This window comes from Haliotis cracherodii, unplaced genomic scaffold (genome assembly GCF_022045235.1).
Source record: "Haliotis cracherodii isolate W230 unplaced genomic scaffold, xgHalCrac1.p SCAF_5, whole genome shotgun sequence".
NCBI lineage: Eukaryota > Metazoa > Mollusca > Gastropoda > Lepetellida > Haliotidae > Haliotis > Haliotis cracherodii.
In genome coordinates this window covers 8,841,840-8,862,946 of record NW_027266308.1, presented here as the reverse complement: position 1 = coordinate 8,862,946, position 21,107 = coordinate 8,841,840, and the positions used below count along the sequence as shown (strand labels likewise).

At 39.6% G+C, this 21,107-nt stretch overlaps 1 protein-coding gene across 1 annotated transcript in view; it reads right to left on the bottom strand.

Moving 5' to 3' along the window:
- The window catches only part of LOC139442395 (uncharacterized), an 88,468-nt gene that overhangs the window by 40,026 nt on the left and 27,335 nt on the right, over positions 1-21,107 (bottom strand). The window contains exons 7-23 of the mRNA XM_071223199.1: positions 20,714-20,832; positions 20,154-20,296; positions 18,443-18,510; positions 17,457-17,563; positions 16,673-16,876; positions 15,355-15,452; positions 14,936-15,013; positions 13,716-13,793; positions 12,409-12,453; positions 11,586-11,645; positions 10,992-11,126; positions 10,547-10,601; positions 9,127-9,264; positions 8,441-8,511; positions 7,694-7,758; positions 5,698-5,718; positions 2,383-2,436 (exon numbers count right to left, since the gene is read on the bottom strand). Coding sequence (XP_071079300.1) covers positions 2,383-2,436; positions 5,698-5,718; positions 7,694-7,758; positions 8,441-8,511; positions 9,127-9,264; positions 10,547-10,601; positions 10,992-11,126; positions 11,586-11,645; positions 12,409-12,453; positions 13,716-13,793; positions 14,936-15,013; positions 15,355-15,452; positions 16,673-16,876; positions 17,457-17,563; positions 18,443-18,510; positions 20,154-20,296; positions 20,714-20,832 — 1,539 coding nt within the window. The remainder of the gene's footprint in view (positions 1-2,382; positions 2,437-5,697; positions 5,719-7,693; positions 7,759-8,440; positions 8,512-9,126; positions 9,265-10,546; positions 10,602-10,991; positions 11,127-11,585; positions 11,646-12,408; positions 12,454-13,715; positions 13,794-14,935; positions 15,014-15,354; positions 15,453-16,672; positions 16,877-17,456; positions 17,564-18,442; positions 18,511-20,153; positions 20,297-20,713; positions 20,833-21,107) is intronic.

The window sequence follows — 21,107 nt, the reverse complement described above, 5'->3', positions numbered from 1 at the left end:
GTAGAAACCACCACCAAGAGAAGAGCTCTTGAACTTAAGTGGATCTTTAAATTCTAAAGTTTCCAATCACGCGGTCTCAATGATAAACTTGTAGGCTGAGCATCCATTCAGTTTTGCCTTTCTCATACATATTTTTGTCTATGTCTTACCATACAGTGAACGTGGACCCTCAATCTGAACTAGTTATTGCAGCAAACAGTAGGAAATAGTCCAGCAATAACCACACTATCCATGCTATCTGATACAGCCACTTTCCGGTTCAACATTTACAGCTTTAGGACTCAATGATATATAGTTGTCAAAGTGCATGAATATCTTTACGGCAATCTACACTGCACAAAGCTGTCATTACTGACAACTCTGTCATTCAAACCATTATTACTAGCAATGTAAACACTAAAGCCTTGTATGAAAGACTATTAGTGCCCCTCTCTGCCAGCTGACCAGGTTTGTTCACAATGTGATAGCTTTCAGCTATACCACGAAAGTCAAAATAGCCTGGACACCTGCCAAGTGCTTTGTTCTCATTTCACAGAAGAATATAGAAACAGTTATCAGGCTCCTTGGGTTTTCCTTGTGCCGGGCCACATGTCAGGTGTTTACAGATCAAGGACTACTTGAACTGCTTCTCTTGCGGAGCTATTCACAGATAACACACCTGAGGTCACACCAATCTCCAAACATCACATTTCATATACATTCAACTGTGTTCTTTCAAACATGGACAAGCTTTACCCTATTTGCTCGACAATTAAATGATCGTAGAATTGAACAACATTATTAGGTCATATTCATATGAGGAAATTCTGTATCATCTTTGGCAGTCTGAGTTTTTCCTTATGTAATAGGAATTTGAATAAAGGCAAATGTGACAGACTGAATTATGGTGAAAATTACCGTGTAATATTATTATTGTAATAAGTTTGGGGCGTTTGGGGTGTGAGTGGTGGGAATAGTTCATGAATGCTGAATCATTTGAGTTACTTCAGTGGTTTTATTTGAAGACGTTATGTTTCATAAGGTAATTGGGTAGAGGTCAATAGTTCAATAGTATTGGGTTAATGTTTTTTTGTGACTCTACCATAAGTTCTGATAATGGCTGGAATAGTGGTTACAATGGAATGTTAGCTCAATGCGAAACATGGACAGGTAGAGCTCTTGCCTAACAGAGCATATATGTGTGCTTAACCATGCTGTGTGACCACCTGTGCCACCACCTGTGCCACCTGTCTGACCATGCATGCCATATGCCGGCACTAAGACAGTTGGATCTGTAATGATAATTCTCACAGTGTAAGCCGTGCTAGCTTGTGGTGCAAGCACTAGCTGTCATTTCAAACATGATCATGGTTACATTTGTATTGCAATGACTGTACCATGCTTAACAATCACTTACATGAACGCCAATGTGTCACGCCCATCACACAGAATGAGGTAATGCCATCAGCGGGAGTTCACATCCCCCCGGGGTGGCAATGGCACAGCGGTGCACATACCATGCTGGTGTATACTGTCTCCAAGACACTACACAGACACATGTCACACTACTCACCAACGTCAATACCATGCCACAATGCAGGTCAGAGCATGCACTGTGGTTGTATCTAAACAGGTAGTGACGAAGGACAATGTTTCACTGTGTCCACAACAGCCTTGCTACCCAGAAGCATAATTATTGACATATACGATGTATTATTAGGCCTCCACCTAGACCAACCTGGTGTTCAGCACCAACCAGGAAACAGTTCTATCAAATATTTTCCGATGGTGCAAACAGCCTCTTTGGCTCACAAACAACTTTCTCTGCTCACAATCAGTGTTTTCATTTCATGTACATTGTATAAACAACATAGCTTACTCAATGCATTATTTTCGCGGCACTTCAAACAGTTATTCCCTTGTTGTGGTATAACAAATTAGCTATCAAATGCTTAAAAATATACACATTTTTTATATATATATATTCAATCAAATACTCACATCACATTGTATTTCATAAGGAGGCATTTATTCCATCTTGCATAATCATTTTGGTTAAATTATTTTCTCTAAGTCAATCATCTTGAGTTGCTGGAGTTGGTGCTGAGCTTTCCTTAAGCTAGGTGGCGCCACAATGGTTGCTTGGCAAGTAACCAGGATGCTGAGTTAACGCCACAGATGTACAATTAAATAGGTATGCAGAGTGCCGAGAAGTATTACAAAGCTTACAGTGGTAGGCACCTCAGGTTATTTTGTGCTTAAGGATGCATGGTTGTGATGACTGGGTATAGGGGAGTACCTCCTTAAAATGGTTGCTTGTCTCAAACACAGCTGAACTGGTTGGGCTTTACCCACTGTCATGTCACGTTCTGAGAATCGTGCCCTACAATTGGTGGTACTCACTGTGCCTGATCCACTTGCTCCTGCTCCGTGTGGCATGTCCGCTCCACCTCCACGCTTCAACATACAATCAATGGCATTACACATCTACCCACACATACTCGCCTCACATAGACCATGTCTTCAGAAACAGATCCATGGATGCGAGGAATCCCTAACATTTAAATGACTGATTAAGTCAACATATTGATCTTTGTTACGTGCATAGGCTGTATAAGACTCATTGACTACCACGGCCAATATTCTACCACAATCAAAACACTTACTAGCACACTTGCTACTCATTGGTATAACCTACCATTGTATCATTTATTTATATTTCTTTCTCTTTTCATGTTTATCATATACCATCATATCAGCATCAAGAGTACATATGATATAAAATATGTGTACATTGTATTAGGTAAATATTCTTCCATCTCACAGTTCCCATGTTTCTGTTTGAAACACAATAGCCCTAACATCATCTATATGTTTATTCCTTTAATAAAATAAAAAATATCAACACTTAAAAAGAAATAACGTTACATCAACAACTAAATATTTATTCCTTAGGCCATGCCATAAGAAATATTAACACTTAAAAGATATAATATGACATCAATGTCGAAATAATTATTTATAACACTATGTCATAAAAAAAAATTAACACTTAAAAGGAAATAATGTCACATATTGCTTTCTGTAAAGCACATGAAATTTATGTCTACTGGGTACTGACTAGATCCAAATGTGTGCAAGTGAATACAAGATGTTTGGATGACACTACTTCTCGATGATGTGGTTACTGCCACAGCCACGACTCAGTTATACACATCACTTCTCATGCATGACCAGCATCTCATCAGTTACAAAAATAACATTATTTGTAAAATCAAAAGCGTTATCGGACATTTCAGTTTCTTCTCATCAATTACATAAGCTCTACCAGGCATATCTTTAATAAACTGTGGCTATCTACAATGGATGAGGTCCCCAACACACACCGGCCACTACCAGCATGATGTAGAAAACATCAGGAGCACTCGCCCCCCCCCCTTGTCCCCAGAAGCAGCAAGCACATGTAAAACATACCATAATATCTCCAGATTCAAATATAATCATCTCACTAACAATCTAATTAAAATCAGACCTTAGTTCTTGCTAACGCTAAACAAAGATCTGAAGACATCCCATTAGAGGTCATGTTAGAACGACCTTAAGATAAGATAAGATAAGAGTGTTAAGATAATTAATTCAACTTATAGTATTTTAAGTAATTTATTCATATTAACAGCGACGTTAAATAGTTGTTGTTTTTTACAGTTTACATAATCATGATCAGTGAAATAATAGACCCCGCTGCTTGCCATTTTTTTGGAGTTGGCAGATTTGCATCCAAGCTTTAAAAAAGTATGGTTAAAATAAGAAATAAATGATGATTGGGAGTTGTTTATCATACCATAAACACTGCCGGGAGAATAAAACAATGAGGTGCGCAGCCCCGAGGGGGGAATTCTCCCTGCAGTGTGTTTCTTATATGAGATATCATAATTAAGTACAGCCTCTTTAAGGATGTTGATAAAATGTAGAAGCTTTAAAAATAGTTACCTTAATTTTAATAATGATGACTCCCTGAATAGTATCTGACCTTGGCAATGTCGGACAAGTCTATTTTATGAACAGGTAGGTTAAGTTTGGTATATTCTCACAATCCTCATGTTGATCATCTGTACCTTTTCTCCTAATACTGATTGTCATATCTCTCCCACTTTCGGAGGCAATCGTTTGGCCACTGCGTTTATCAGCTACATCTATGGGGAACAACCCACAAGACACTTCCCTCTAACAAATAATGTCGTCCAACATATGACGTAATCAAGATGCGAGCGCATATTCAAATCTCAAAAAATGATATGCCATGATAGAACAATGTTAAATCGTGAAAATAGATGCTTCGTTCATCATTGTTCTTTGCAAATTATCACGTATCTATCTTACATCAGTGATTGATTCTGTTTTGGGTTGGCTCAAAAGTGATGTGAAATCAGCATCTATCTAACATTGATTGTACTTAAACATAGTCTTAATAGTCTTACTCTAGTACATAACATATGTAAGAGTTTAATCCTTGACAATATCAGCTGTGACATCACAAAAATAGAATGTCCCCACCTTGTTAGAAAAAGCGTCAAGGAAACATGTCTTAAAGTGATAGGTAGTCTAACGTAGATTAGCTAGGGGTAGAGTGGGATATATAAAGCTGACATTATTTCTCAGGTATGTTGATAATCAGTGATATATCACCTGTGGGAGTCAGGATTGGATAATAAATACGTATCTACCAGGTACAAGGACCATCAGTCACACAATCCCCACACACTGTGTACAGTATGGTGATCATGACAACAAGCCAGTGAGACTCATCATCTCCGTATACGTAATACGGTCTCTAGGTAGTGGTGTTAATTCTACAGGAACAATCTACGTTCAAAATAAGATACTTTTCAATGGCAGCAATGTTCAGAGAGTGAGTGAGTATGGTTTTTGCCGCTTTTAACAATATTCCACCAATATCACGTTGGGTGACACCAGAAATGGGCTTCACACATTGTACCCATGTGGGGAATCGAACCCGGGTCTTCGGTGTGATTGTCAAACACTTTAAACACTAGGCTACCCCAGCGCCCCAAGCAGCAATGTTCAGCACTAAAATTAGTTCAAGTAACTATAAAAAAGGTTTATTGGAAAAAATATGGGTGCACAAAATAAACATATTTGACACACAGATGTAAATACAGATCTTCACTTCAGGCTACTTGAGTTAGGAGTGAAATATCATGTGAAGCTCAAAAACAAGACATGCACTGTAAAAGCAAATCCAACCCAACTACAGCTACTCCCATGTCCCCAGCAAAGGTGCAGTTACAGCTACAGGTGCTCTAAGCTAAGTGCCGCAGGCCAGCCCTCGACACAGGAGGCATGCATGCACCTCACACAGCCAGTTGTTAAAGGTGTGACAGACCACTACAGACTCGGGTATCACCTACTAGGCCATGCACACTCACAGGTTACAAGCAGCTCAACACAGACCTCGGGAACACAATCATTTACACTGTTGTCAGCATGCAACACTACAGGTGACAGTTAGAGCTATCAAACAGGCTGAGGTGATGACTGCAGAACCACATGGCAACACTTCCACACCTTGAATATATGGCAGCCATGGACTGAAGTGACTATGGGGGCAGTGGGGAAGTGCTGCCATGGAGGTGGAGGTCATCACAGCGAAGGCAACTAGGTGGAGCACACTGGACCATCTCCCACTGTCAAACTTACCATTTCTCAGCGGAGGGAAGACTGACCAGGCAAATACAAAGTGCATTCATTAGTTACACGGGAGTGGTTCATGCATTATCTCATGCACAGGCCATGCCTAGCTACTTCCTCATCACAATAATATATATGATGGCGCTAAGGTTTTATTTTTTCCAAATAATAAGCAGTGTGAGAACATTGAGTCATTGTGGGTAGTGCAAGAGTCATATTTCCATACTCAATTTCCATTTTATTGTCGAGTTCCCTACTGTTGAATGTCAATCAAAACATTTTGAGCGAGCTACCTGCCAATATATTGTGCTTTAAATAATATACATGTATAAACATATATGCCAAGGTTTTATTTTTTCTAAATAATAAGCAGTGTGTAATTCATTGTGGGTCGAAACATTGTTGAATGCCCTAGTGTCAATAGAAAATGTTTTGAGTGAGTGACCTGCTAATATTCTATTGTTGACTGATAAAATTGGATAACTATATATATCTTTAGCAGCTCAAAGGACTTGAGTTAACAATGTTTCACTGCAGTGGGCCATTGAGATAGGTGAGCTACAACCAACAATGTGGACTGTTACCTGTTCATGACACACTGACATGTCACAGGACTCTATGCTATCTATCAGCCTTACACAGCCTTCACTCTCAGCTGGGAATACCCCAGTGACTTGCTAAGCACAGTTGCTTGTACGAAACACAGTGTATGTCTACTATCAAGGGGGCTTAGGGACCAAGGTTCTAATTACCGGGATACAAGAAATGTGCATGAGGCAACAAAAATGGCAGACACTTCGAGGGATACAGAAAACTCTCTACTTCTAATTCATAAAAGAAGTACATATACCTTGCTCTGAAGATTCCTTTTTTACTCAAAAGGATATGGGAATATGAAGTGAACAAATAATGTAAAAAAAAGAGACAGAGGTAAGCAGAGAGAACCATATTGTTGTTTTTTCAAGCAGAATGGAAAAGACAGAATAATTGCACAGTGTCAAAAACAGCCATGACAGTTCCCTTAACAGCTGCCACTACATGTTCCAGCCATATTTACATTTTTGCAACATGTTCATAATTCATTTCGTCAAAATAACCTCTATTCTACACATTTGAAACATACAGCCTAGACAAAAAATCAGTTTACCTGAACATTCCACTATGTACATGATAAAAGAAACAAGTTTTCATATATATCATAGTAAACTAACAGATTTACAGAAAAGAGCTGTCTACCATTTCGCCATTTGTTTACATCTACAGATGTCTTCATGAATGAACTGATAATATGTATCTTGTATATCTAAAGTCTGTAGTGTAGGCTGCTGGTGCTGGCCACTGGCTATAAACATGCATGAACAGACAATGCCTTTTAGAAAGTGGTCAAATGTAACATATGTTACAGAATACACTTTTGTTAAAAGTAAAGTAACAATTCTAGGACTTCTATAGGTGGAGTCCCACTCGGGACTCAAACCCACACTCTCAGAGTAAGACACACTAAGCCAGTGACCTAACCAACTCAGCCACTGAGGCTTCTAAAGTATGTGATCTTGACTACAAGTTGTCGGACTTCCATTTTGTGGACGCCTCAGTGGCTGAGTAGGTGAGGTCGATGAATGTGCTGGCAATTAGGTGCCTCACTCTGAGAAGTGTGGGTTCAAGTCCTGGATGGGTTCCCCCCAAAATGTACTTGAATTTGTACTTTACTAGGAAAGTGTAATCCCCAATATAAAATAAGGTATACAAACATGCAGACTAACATTCCCATCTCAGGGTAGCACAGACACCATGTGGAAGCAGCACTACCACCTGCGTCATGGTGGGAACACGTTCCACCACCTGGGACTGTGACGGCAACACCACATCACTACTACATCACTGGCTACTACAACAGTACATGACCAGTCTCCAGCTGACTAAGCAACACCCTCACTGGCAGCACTGCACGCCACTGCAGTACAGGAGACATGACAGACAACACTCTGCACAAGTCGGTGCTCACCTTGGTCTGTACCACAGATGCTGCATTGCTGACTGATGATCAGGAACACTGTCCATGCTACCTTCCTGTAACGAGAAACACAAACATATCTCACTACAGATGGCAAATGATACAGTTCCAAACACTGAAATCTCCATGTGAGACGTCAATACTTGATCCAAGAGCTTGGTCTTAAAGAATGTTTGAACTCAAAGTACAGTGAGGCCTTATTTCTATTTTAGTCGACCAAATGACATAAAAAAAATGAATTTAGAAAAAAAGAAAAAAGAATTTTGCTGATTTTCTTTTTGGCCAATCTCATTAAAACCAGATCTTAGTTCTCGCTACCGCTAAACAAAGATCTGAGGACATCCCATTAGGGGTCACGTTCTCAGATCTTTGTTTAGCGGTAGTGAGAACTAAGATCTGATTTGAATGAGATTGCTTTTTGGCCGACTGTTTCACAATTAGGTGAAATAAAAACAAACAAAAATATCTTATCAGAGCTGTTCATAAAAAATGATGAATAATATGCAGACAAATCTTTATTCTAACAAAAAAATAAAAAAATTCAGGGATCTTTCGGTATTGTGATGGTGTGACCTACATGTTTGTTTTTCATTCATTAGTAGCAGTACTAATCAGGAAGTTGATTAATAAAACAAAATTTTTGACCACTTTATTGAATTTTAGGGAAAGACATTTTGTAAATCTACTAATAAAATATAAAAGATCTGACCTCCTCACACATGTTCACATGATACCTACATTCATACTGGCTGCCTGAATCGGGTTGATGTAACGGAACATCTGTGTCCTGCCCAAGAACACAATGTCACCTGGAAAGACAAAGCACCATTCAAAACTTAAGATAGATGCCATAAACCATGCTTGTAGCTGATATTCCTGAACTTAAGATATGTCTGTAATGTGATATCACTAAATGTGAAAATTGAAAATGAGTAAATATATCAAAATACAGAAAATACGGGTTTGAGAGTCCTTGTTTTTCGAATATTGGATCCATCAAAGTTATCACTTGAAATTCATTTGTTAAATTTTTTTACGCCTTTAAACCATCTTGTTTCAATAAATGTTACGACCAGATGCCATCTTGTTTTCTAGCAGATGAGTCAATATTCATCATGTCACAGGTCAGTGAGTGAGTATGGTTTTACGCCACTTTTAGCAATATTCCAGCAATATCACGGCTGGGGACACCAGATTGTACTTCACGCATTGTACCCATGTCGGGAATTGAACCCGGGTCTTCGGCGTGACGAGCAAACGCTTCAACCACTAGGCTACCAAACCGCCCCTGTGGCAGGTCAATATTGATCAATATTCAAGGTCAGTGTCAGTCACGTGGTTTGGGGTCTACATTAAAATGTGGTATGACTTAACAATAGAATTGCAAAATTCATAATAGAAGTATAACAAAGTATAATACTGACCTTGTGCTAGCACCTTTGAGGCAACAGCTTCAATTCCATTAACAGTTAAAAATGCACCATGACGAGGTATAATGGTCACCGTCCCTTTCCAGTTCTTAAGAACACAGTGCTCAGCCTTGATGTCAGGTCCATTAAGAACTGCAACATAATCACTGATATGTAGGCATGGAACTTTACTTCATCAATCTAACGTTACAGATAAATAGCTTTCTTCATATATTATCTGCCAAGAACTTTTTAGCAGTTTAAACTAGTAAATAATTGAACAATATTGAACAACTAGGCATGATATAAGTTCTTGACCATATTGTATACTTACTGCATTTCAAAACAAATAGAACTTTTGCCAAAACAAATTCAATATGGCTGCATTGACGGCTGTTTAAAATCAGACATGAATTGATCAATTCTGAGAAAACTATTTAATGACACTATGCACATGATGGAGTGAATGTTGCTGGATGATGTAGACAGTTGTATCAGGTCAGACCCGCCCCGTGTAGGGTGTGATGACACACAGCTGAGACACCCTGGCAGTCGCCCATCCTTAACTATTCATGTAGCAACCAAGGCTGTCACTTATGGTCAACTTAAAGTGACAAGTGACAGAACATGGTTCTCTAGTCTGCTCTTATGATCAACTTAAAGTGACAAGTGACAGTACATGGTTCTCTAGTCTGCTCTTATGATCAACTTAAAGTGACAAATGACAGTACATGGTTCTCTATTCTGCTCTTATGATCAACTTTAAGTGACAGTACATGGTTCTCTAGTCTGCTCTTGTGGTCAACTTAAAGTGACAGTACATGGTTCTCTAGTCTGCTCTTATGATCAACTTAAAGTGACAGTACATGGTTCTCTATTCTGCACTTATGATCAACTTTAAGTGACAGTACATGGTTCTCTAGTCTGCTCTTATGATCAACTTAAAGTGACAGTACATGGTTCTCTATTCTGCTCTTATGATCAACTTAAAGTGACAAGTGACAGTACATGGAAATTTTTTCTGCTCTCTTGGCCAACATTATGTGACCGGGAATGGGAACTCTTTTCTGATCTTATGGCTAATTTAAAGTATCTCGTACATGGTGCTCTTTTCTGCTCTAATGGCTAACTTAAAGTATCTGGTACTGGGATCTCCATTCTGCTCTGATGGCCAACTTAAAGTGTCTGGTACTGAGAGTTCTTTTCTGCCCCATTAGCTAACTCCTGTTTGCAGCAAATACACCAAGTTTCACCTTAAAAAATGCATATTTGTTGAAGGACATACCGGTATGTGTCACAAAATTGCAGTATTACTAGATTCAAGTTGGTAGATGTATGTTCAAAGGTTATAGAAGTACAACATAGAATATAGTGCCAATCCATACCATTGTACTAATATTTAGGCAGAGATGCTATAACATCTGTTCACACTTACCAATTGTCTCCTGATCTGTCAAGGAACATTTACTCCCAATGTGTGTACTTCCTTCCTAAAAGGGAGAAAGAGATTGATCACCATGACTGCTTGTCTGAACTTCATTGTCAGTTGAACAGTACAGAGCTGACACTTTGTGTGCTTGACCATAAGAAGTATAACCAGCCTTTCAGATTCACACATGTCCTCTAGCCCAAGACTACAAAATACTGCTCAGGAAGTAAGAATCCATTGATGCTGGTCCTCATTGACTGGTAGTATTTGAGGGCTATCATTCCATTTCTTAATGCTTCTATTTTTATACAAATCGGAACTGAATAAAACTGACAGAAATGTAAACATAGACATTTTTGTTTTATTCAAGCAGGACTCTGAGGACCAATGTAATAAAGTTTACCAATCCTCTGGATTAGTCTAAAAACTGAATTTCTACAGCTGGTCTAACCTTAATGTTGTAGATCTTGATGCCTGTTCTGCGGATGTCGTAGTCTAAACCAATGAAGTAGGGAACCTGGGAATCTATCTCCACCCCGGAGGAGCTGGCCCGGCGCCCCAAGCTGCTGATATTGATGTCAGTGTCCTGGAATACATAGGGTGAGGAGAAGCACTGTAGCTAGGTGATGACAGGTGCTTGCTTGTGTAGAGGTGTCAGCATGAGGAAGCCTATATTTTAGGTGTATGGTGGGTTGTCATGTTTGTTGTGGTTTGTGATATTTATGAGTTTCAGTCAGGTGAGTTAAAAACACGTAACTAAATCATTTGGTGACATGTTCTAAAATACAAGCTTTGAACAGTCTCATTATTGGCTAACGCAAATTGTTGGGATTTTTGTATTGCAAGTACCCCCCCCCCCATACCACCACCCCTACCACATACACACCTTTTCCAAAATGTTGTGCACACCATTTTACCAAAACACCACAGTATCTGAGCCTGCTTGTTTGTGGTGTGGTGTGTTGTGGTTCGTATGATGGGTGGTCTGTCGTGTGTTTTCACACTGTGTCCTCCATACAACCATGTTCAGTGTTCCACCACTCACCTGCATGATGGCATGGGCTGTCTTCCACTTGTTCTGCACTTCCTCAGTCAACTTGTTCACCTGAACATACAGCAGGATATATGCACATGTACAGTAGTGGTCTGTCTGACTGATGAGGGAATCAAAATATATCATTCACTTGGCTACATTCCAAAACTTAATATTCAATAAATAATGGTGATGTGATTTACTTCTTAGTCATGTTGGACCAAGCTTTTAATACAATGGAGAATTTGGGTCTCGTTACATTGCAAGACAACCTCCCTAAGTTTAATAAAAGACAACCCAGTACACTGCTAAAATTTGGTTAAATTAAGGACATAACTTGTGAGTATAACAATGGATCACAAGATAGACACAATTTTTATGGATAACAACTTCTTTAATACTGTGAAAAGCGACATTTCGGTATAGATCCTTATACCGTTGTCAAGCAAGACTGAATGGGGGACATAGTGCAGAATATATATAGTAGGTGGGGGATTAACAGTAGAGGATTAACAGTAACAACAATAGTATACTTGAGTCGGATAAAAATTGTGTCTATCTTGTCTTCCGTCAACTTCTAAGTAATGCCTATCAAACAATTTAACAATGGATCATCCAAAACCTTACTTCCACGGAAGATATTGTTTGGGTGAGATCAAGCAATATATCCTAGGAGATATCAGTACAATGATACAGTACCATTGTGACATCATCGGTTATGATGACATCACAATCAAATGACATCACTAATTTCACTGTCACTGAAGCTGGTTAGCTGTACTTTTTACACAAAAACTTAAAAACTTCGCTAAAGGATTTTGGATGTTATGCTTACCAGGGATTGGTCCTGCTTAAGTCTGTCAGATAGAGTCGAGTCAACCTGCAAACAACCAGTAATACAAAAACTTCCTTAATCTAATAAAACCAAGTCAATTATTCATGATTTCCTTGTTCTCACAGAAAACCCTTTATTCATAAGTAAAGTTTCTTGCCAGGAAGGTGCCACCATTAACAAATTCACTTTTCAATAATATGACTTGTAAGTCATCAACTTAAATCTAACACTTAAACAAGAAGATCTTGAGTTAAACATAATCTGACCTTCAAGAAAAAGTGACCTGTTCAGCTTGTATGAAATGTAAATAGTAGCTGGCATCTGAGCATTTTACCGTTATTTGGACACACTCTTATAAAGATCAATCATGGCCTGACTGAACACCACAAAACATGTTAAAATGGGTACATGGTTACTGCGACGGCCATAACATGAGTTGTAATGGATTTAGTAACAGATTCTGTGACACAGCTGGCAAGATGGGCAGAACGATACACAACAATTACACACCAAGCACACTTAGCAACTTTCTTCTTTTATGCAACAATATTTAAGAAAGAAAGTGAGCCAGGAAAGAATGATGAAAGAAATACACATATATAAAACCCTGGTAAGGGTTCATCGAATCCAATCTCTGTTACAGTAGGTGAGTTTGTCATTACACTGATAAGAGGTGAGGTGAAATGGGGTTTAACGTCGCGTCCAAGATTATTGCACTTATATAGCGACGTGCATGCACGTGTATGTGTGTGTGTGGCTGCTTGTACTAGTCCGGACTGATACCGATTTATAGTGCTAGCTCACTGAGATACCATGCCGCAGTTTAACATGAATACCCCACTCAGACACAGTATACCGACTCCGAGCCGACCAGTCCTTGTTTTAGCCCCTTAATGCCGAACGCCAGACAGGGTAACAACAAGTACAATCTTTTAACGTCTTTTTGTATGACGCGGCCGGGATCGAACCCTGGACCTTCCGCTCTCCGGGCGGACGCTCTACCACAAGACCACGGAGGCGGTACACCGATAAGATGGACACCTTTATTACTGTGGATGATTGTGTCAGCTAAACCAGAGAGAGGTATGATACATCACTCCACATGAGCTGTACCTGTATATTACCAAATTCATCCACATCATATCTGTGCAAACATTATCATAAAATAAACCACGACCATCTACGAAGCTCAAGTTATGATGCAGAAATAAAGAAGAAAGGTTTGTTTAATTCAAGAACTGATGTGATAGAAGTGTTAGGATGAAACGTCTTAGCAGTGCCCCAATTAGATCATGTCATGTTGGTACCTGTTCATCTGAACTAGGACTCACTTCCTGCCCATCGGAAGGGACGAGGTAAAATGTGTCACTGCCTCGTCGGCTCTGCTGAAACAACACAAGACTACCATGCAACATTGCCTCACAAGCATACTATCTATCTAACATGTGCGTCTAACTACAAACTGCAAACACAAGCAACATGTAACTTGGTCTCGAACTATTTTCTCGATCTACAGATCGTTACACAGAGGCTAAGGCATGTACTGAAGTCCATCCATTAGGAGTGAGTGAGTTGGGTTTAATGCCACTTTGAGCAGTGTTTCAGTTATATCGTGTCATGTCAGCTGGATGTGGGAGGAAAACCCGAAGTGATGCAGGTTTACCTCATTGAGAAACCCACGAGCAAGGGTATGGTGCTGACAAACCAAGACACATAAGCAAGGGATACAACTCTGCACAATGAAATACGGAGCCTCAGACGACTGGGACATCCATGCACCAATTACAACAATAGTTGCGTTTAGGGCGTACAGCCTCAGCCTTTGTGTGGTGAATATACATAGCAACTCATACATGCACATGCAGCACAATATCATTCATCTACAGCACATTGGGGCTACTATAGGGCTGCATCAGGGACTTATCTAGGATTCCAAACAACGTGCTCCTGGCAGGCAAGTTGGGGAAAAATAATTATTTGGTCAATACTGAGTTCATTTATTCTTTAATTCAAAGGTATTTTACCAACGTATTTTCAGCACTGCATTCAATGCAATAATCCACAGCTAAGTATTTAAGCCTCTTCCTGTATACCATGTTTACTGGGCTGTGAAGTACAAGTGTCTACAAGGCCAATGAGTGAGTGTGTTAAAATTTGACGTCGCATCGGCATTATTTCAGCCATAAAGCGACTACAAGGCCAATACATTGGTCAGAATTATATCATCATGAATTGGTAAGGATTTAAATTCCAATTTGGGAATACCGAATATCGGCCTCTGAGCAGGTCTAGATAAATCCCTATGCATGCACAGAAACTGTCAGTAAATGGCTCTAATAGCAAGCACTGAACCTCAGAGTTTGCATAAAGGATAACTAATCACTCACACTAGTATGGAATATCACACCATGTGGCAAAATTGTGTTCTTGAAGATAAGTAAATAAATCTATAAACACTCATGTATGGAAGAGTGGTTCATTGTACATGCATGAACATGTGTGTCTGTTGTGCTTTATGTTAACTCACCAGCTGTGACGCCTCAATCATCTCCTTCAGCATAGTGATCTCATTCCGCAGCTCCCGAATAGTGGCCACATTAGGGTCCTGTAATGGTTCATACAACAGAGGTCATGTCAAGGAAAACCGAAACTATACTCTGTAAGTACTTGTATTCATTCTTATATTGAAGGGGCGGTCGGGTAGCTTAGTGGTTAAAGCGTTCGCTCGTCACGCCGAAGACCCGGGTTCGATTCCCGACATGGGTACAATGTGTGAAGCCCATTTCTGGTGTCGCCGCCGTGATATTGCTGGAATATTGCTAAAAAGCGGCGTATAACCATACTCACTCACTCTTATATTGAAGAAGTTTTAAAAATTATAGATGTATGGGGATGAACTGTTGTTTGACCAAAAACTGATTGATAAATGTTCACTTAAAGGAGTACCTCATTCACTTTCGGCTTATTGACGATGCTCTTAGCCCTCTGTGCATAGCGCAATGTGCTGATTGTCTCATTGTAGTAAATACTTGCTGGAGATATGGCTGAAAGAGACAAAACGTACATCAATCATGTGTTCAACTGAAGAGCGTGGCACATCTTCATATACATCATTGCAAAGTGAATCTGCAGATACATAATGACTTGAAACATACACTGTGGCAATATTCTGTGTAACTTCATGCTTTGAACAAGAAAAATGCAACATGCGACTCTTCTGACTTTGAGTTATGATAGGTCAAATAATTATGAATTAAAGACTACCGGTAATTATTTTCTTTAGCCATATATAGTTACTGACTTGTGAGTAAATGAGGTTCTGTACATCAAATGTGAAATTACAGTCACCTCTAGCTCAAACTCACAGGACCTTATACAATCCCTTTTCACATGAATAATTACATTGAAAAAAAAAAGTGGATTAATACCCATAGGGGTTAGAAATAATGGAGTTAATAAATATCACATGTGCACTTGTGCTGATATCACCTCACACACCAGTGTATTGTTTACGTCATCCAGATGGCATCGTTGACGTTATTTGAATCTTATTATAAGGTCGGAAAGACGTCAATAGAAACTATATCATAGCTGAATATTGTTGAAGTCATTTGACAATTGTGTTTTTTTAAAGATTGAGATCATGATAAGATCATTTTTTTCTGAATGGGAGCTTAAAAGGATTAAGATAAAATTGGTAATAAAGAAATTATTACACTTGTATGTGTGTCATACTAATATTATGAAACACGTGTTAAAATTTATGTACCGTATTCGACGTAATAAGCGCCCCGCTCTAATAAGCGCCCATGGCGATATTTGCAAATATATTGGCTAGTGAACAATCCCAAATAGCACGCCTTCCTATTGATCAATGTACACAAGACTTATTTATTCACGTATAATACGTAGTCGTGTGTTATATGCATTCTTAATTATGGGAAATTAAATTCTGGAAAAATGTATCTGTCGCATATAAACATTTCAGTGTGTCAGCATAAACCACGAAATTTATCTTTCAACTCTCTTTTTTCCACCAAAATAATATTCTAATAAGAGCCCCCTATTTCTAATTTTGAGAGGGCCCTGGGCGCTTATTACGTTGAATGCGGTATTACCCTCATTCTTGCTCAGTTTTTTAAATGAGTGTGACCATGGTGACAAAAATGATCGCATAATATTCTCTATTTTTTCCAGAACCAATTATTTTCTGGACATCATTTCCCAAGTGGCGGCATGCCAAATCTGTAAGTGTATGACATACTGGCGATCATGATGGTCTTGGAGTTGCCCCCCAGACTGTCCTTCAGCAGCCAGGTGAGGATGGAGTCCCTGTATGGGATGTAGAGTGAGCGCTGTCTCCGGGGACTGGACGGCAGGCTGGACATGCTTTCACCCCCACTCATACTTTGGAAACTCTGGGAGGACCCCATGTTGTCAAGGCTCCATGACAACAGGGACTTCTCAGCTGCAAACAGTCACAAACATCACGTTAGATCTTTAAACTTTACACTGACTTTAAACAATAGCTAGCACCATCTCAATTCTGACCAGGGGATAACAGGGATCTTGCAGCTACAGTGAGTGAGTGAGTGAGTGAGTGAATTTGGTTTTATGCCACTTTTAGCAATATTCCAGCAATATCACAGCGGGGGACACCAGAAATGGGCTTCACAAATTGTACCCTTGTCGGGATTCGAACCCGGGTCTTCGGCGTGACGAGTGAACGCTTTAACCACTAGGCTACCCGACCGCCCCTTCTTGCAGCTACAAACACGAACACAAACCTTAAAGTAGATCATTCAACTTTACTCCAACTTTGGACAAAAGAGCTAAAACTTTCTCAAAGTTGTATACATTGTCAATTTGTAAAAGCGTATATTAAACTAATATATGAACAACAAACATACATAACACCACTCACTATGATAAAACAATACCATTTGAGCAGAGCAATCAGTCAATTCAAGGGAAACAACTCCGGCTGGTGTGATTGTTGCAGCTATTTAGTAGTGATTTTTTTTTAATGTTTATCCAATGTATCTCACCGAGACTCTTGATGACATTGCCCAGTGTGACTAGTGACTTATTGATGTTTCCGCCTTCTTTCAGTTGAACTCTGTTCTCGGAACTGTACGACGGATTAGCTCTCTCACTGAAAGCAAACACAAAGCATCAACTGAAAGCACATAGAGAAAGCATGTCACTACAACAATAACCTGATGTGCATAAAAAGTGAGTGAGTGAGTTGGGTTTAACGGTGCATTGAACAATTTTCCAGTTATATCACATCGTGTCAGCTTTATGTGGGAGGAAAGCCAAAAGTGATGCAGGTCTTGGACATTTACCACTTTGGTGAAACTGACGAGCATGGGTATGGTGGTGACAAAAGATAATTGGGGCAAACCCAGGATTCGAACCAAAGATCATAGGTTTCCAACCCACCCACCAAGGCTTCCACAAAATGGAAGTCCATCAACTGGTAGTCTAGATCACATACTTTGCATAACCCTCTGGTAAGTGCAAATTCAAATGGCTTCCATGTCTACAGTGTCTTTATAGAAAGTGGTCAAAGGTAACATATGTTACAATTGGGATTACACTTTCTTAACTCTGGGGGGTGGGTTCAAGTCCCAGGTGGGACTCCAACCCAAAATACAAGAATTTGTACTTTGCAAAGAGAGTGTATCACAAATCATATAGTGTTCTGTGCACCTGCACAACACTTACAGAATAGAAGACAACTCATGTTGAAAGCATGTTTACTTGAGAAACCAACTGTAAGTGTATATTTCATGGGCAATGCCTCAGAAGTAACAAAGCACCAACATTGGCAATGTTCAGTTAAATGCTACATCATTTATGCTACTCAAAACAAGAAGAACACACACAATTGAAAGGCTGTGTGTCGCAAAAACAGGGTGTGCCTAAACTTGTTTTGAGTAGTGTAGAGGATGAAGACAAGCCTGCGAAACATATCTCCCTTCGTCAAGGAGGTAACAGGATTACTATTGGCTAGTGCCTGAAACCCTACCTTCCTGCGAGGTCCACGAGGTGGATCTTGCTGATGATCTCATGAGGCAGGCCATCTTCCAGCTTGTCCTGCAATAGAACACAAATAAGGGGTGGAGAGAGAATACAAGGCCTTCACTCATACAAACTGATTTCCACTAGGGCTGGACGAGTCCAATACTACCCGGATAGCTGACCCCTATCACCCGACCCTACCCTGGTGCCTACTGCAGGTCTCACGCAATGGGTTCAAAATGTCCAATTGTGAATTGTTTTACTGAAGCCCTGGCATTTACTATTTAGATACACATATAAAAACAATATGATCACGAGTACACTGAAGTTGACTAAAGCTTTATCTTTATGCAAATTTATCATGAAACAATATATCATGTGACTAACCACGGGTTTGGGTCTTCCTGTGGGTACCCGGGTCCTACTCAGGACCCACCCAACCCAGCTGTATCAAAGTGTGTTAGTCATTCCAGCCCTAATTTCAACACACCACTTACTTTCACAGGACTTGTATTTGACATCAGTAAGATGATGATTCACAGACACAGAGTCTAAGTCATGGCCATCTCATCATGGATGGCTACCATCTGACTAACGTTTTAGTGATACCACACATATGGTTATCTCATATCATCCCCATGGTATGCGTTTTCGGACACTAAGAAACATTCATAGTTTTCTGTCTAACCACATGAACAACTGTAAAACATCTTATTCACTCTTAAAAGACAACTTTCTCTTAAAATCATCTGAGTATTTACAATGTCTGTGTGATGCTACACCCCCTGTTAAAGCACGAGTAATTGCGACAAACATGCCCATCTGAAAACCTATGACGTCCAAAAACCTATGATCCGCTGATATACAATCTGTGGAATTAATACAGAAAATACCTGCTTGAAATATTATTTTCTCTTACAGGAGAGTTGATATGATTAATGAATATTCCTGTATCCACCAGGCAAGCCACCAGGGTTTGTAGTAGGAGCTGATGGTAGGGTCTGTTTGTTTGTTTGTTTGTTTAACACTGCATTCAGCAATATTCCAGTTACCGTATTCAACGTAATAAGCGCACAGGGTGCTCTCAAAATTAGAAATAGGGGGCTCTTATTAGAATATTATTTTGGTGAAAAAAAAACAGATCGTAAATTTCATGGTTAATGCTGACAGGCTGAAATGTTTACATACGACAGATATATTTTTCCAGGATTTAATTGCCCATAATTAATGGTGCATATAAAACACGAGTGCGTATTATACACGAATAAAAAAGTATTGTATATATTGATCAATCGGAAGGGGTGCTTATTGAGATTGTTCACTAACCAATACATTAGCAAATATCGCCGTGGGCACTTATTAGAGCGGGGCGCTTATTACGTCGAATACAGTATTTGATGGCAGTCAGTAAATAATCAAATCAGCACCAGACAATCCAGTGATTGACATCATGAGCATCAATGCTGTTTGTTTGTTTGTTGTTTAATGCCACACTCAGCTACATTCCACGTATGTGATGGCGGTCTGTAAATAATCACGTCCAGATCTGACAATCAAGTGACTGACATCATGAGCATTGATCTATACAATTGGGATCTGATGGTGTGCATCAACCAGGCCAGCGAGTCTGACCACCCAATCCCGTTAGTCACCTCTAAGCATAGGTTGGTGGGGGACCAGTTCTAACCCTGAATCTCCAAAAGCTATGTGAGTAGTACCTGGGTATAAACAATTGTAAGGATGGCATGGCTGCGGCTGCTGTGTTCATGCATGTGGGTGGCTGCTGTCGTCCGGTTCTCATTGCCTCTCGCCAGTAAACTCTGAAAGGCCTCATCATCCATTACAGCATGCCGTGACAGATCTACAAAATAACATCAAATACATGTCTCATCTTAAAACGTGTGATTCTTCTTAGGTCATGTCACAGCCGAGTTTACGTTTGAGGACGTCAAATATTTTGGCTTATTTTCAAGATAATGTATGGTAATGGATAATGCTAATGCAATTTTAAAATATTATTATCGTACAGTTAAACCTCATTGTGTTGAAGTTATCCGAGGTTCGATATAACTGAAAATCATAAATAAAGAAGGAATATACAGGGACCAAATTTATACTTCGAGACAACTGGAAGTTTGCCACATCAAAGTTCCCCACAATGGTGTGTGATATCTGTCGAATGGCAAAGTCAATAAGGGTCTGATCAGATTAACTGACAGATTAACTATAGTCATTCAAGACATTGCAGTTCTTTAACTTTGTGTCCAGACTGCCTTACCCTCCACATATGGTCCTTCCTTGGGGTGCTCCCTGACCTTGAGGGTGTGCCGCTCACTCTGGCCCATGGCTGGCGGGGTCAGCAGGTCTCGCACCCGTTCATTGTAGATCTCAAGGTAGCTTAGCAAATCCAAAATAAAGATGTTTCATACACATTTTTGGCCCAAAAGTTCAGGATGTTAGGTGGAAAAAAATAAAAAATAATAATTCCAAACCTTAATATCATTTTTAGATCCTCAATATGTTAAGTAGGTAGGAAAAATGAATTGTGGGTTGGGTGGAATAGGGAAAGAAACCACAAATGTCTAGACAGATTGCCTGTTTAATGCAACAATAGATTCATGAATCTACCCTTTCCAAAATCTTCTGTTTCAGCTTCTTCCCAACTTCCCAAA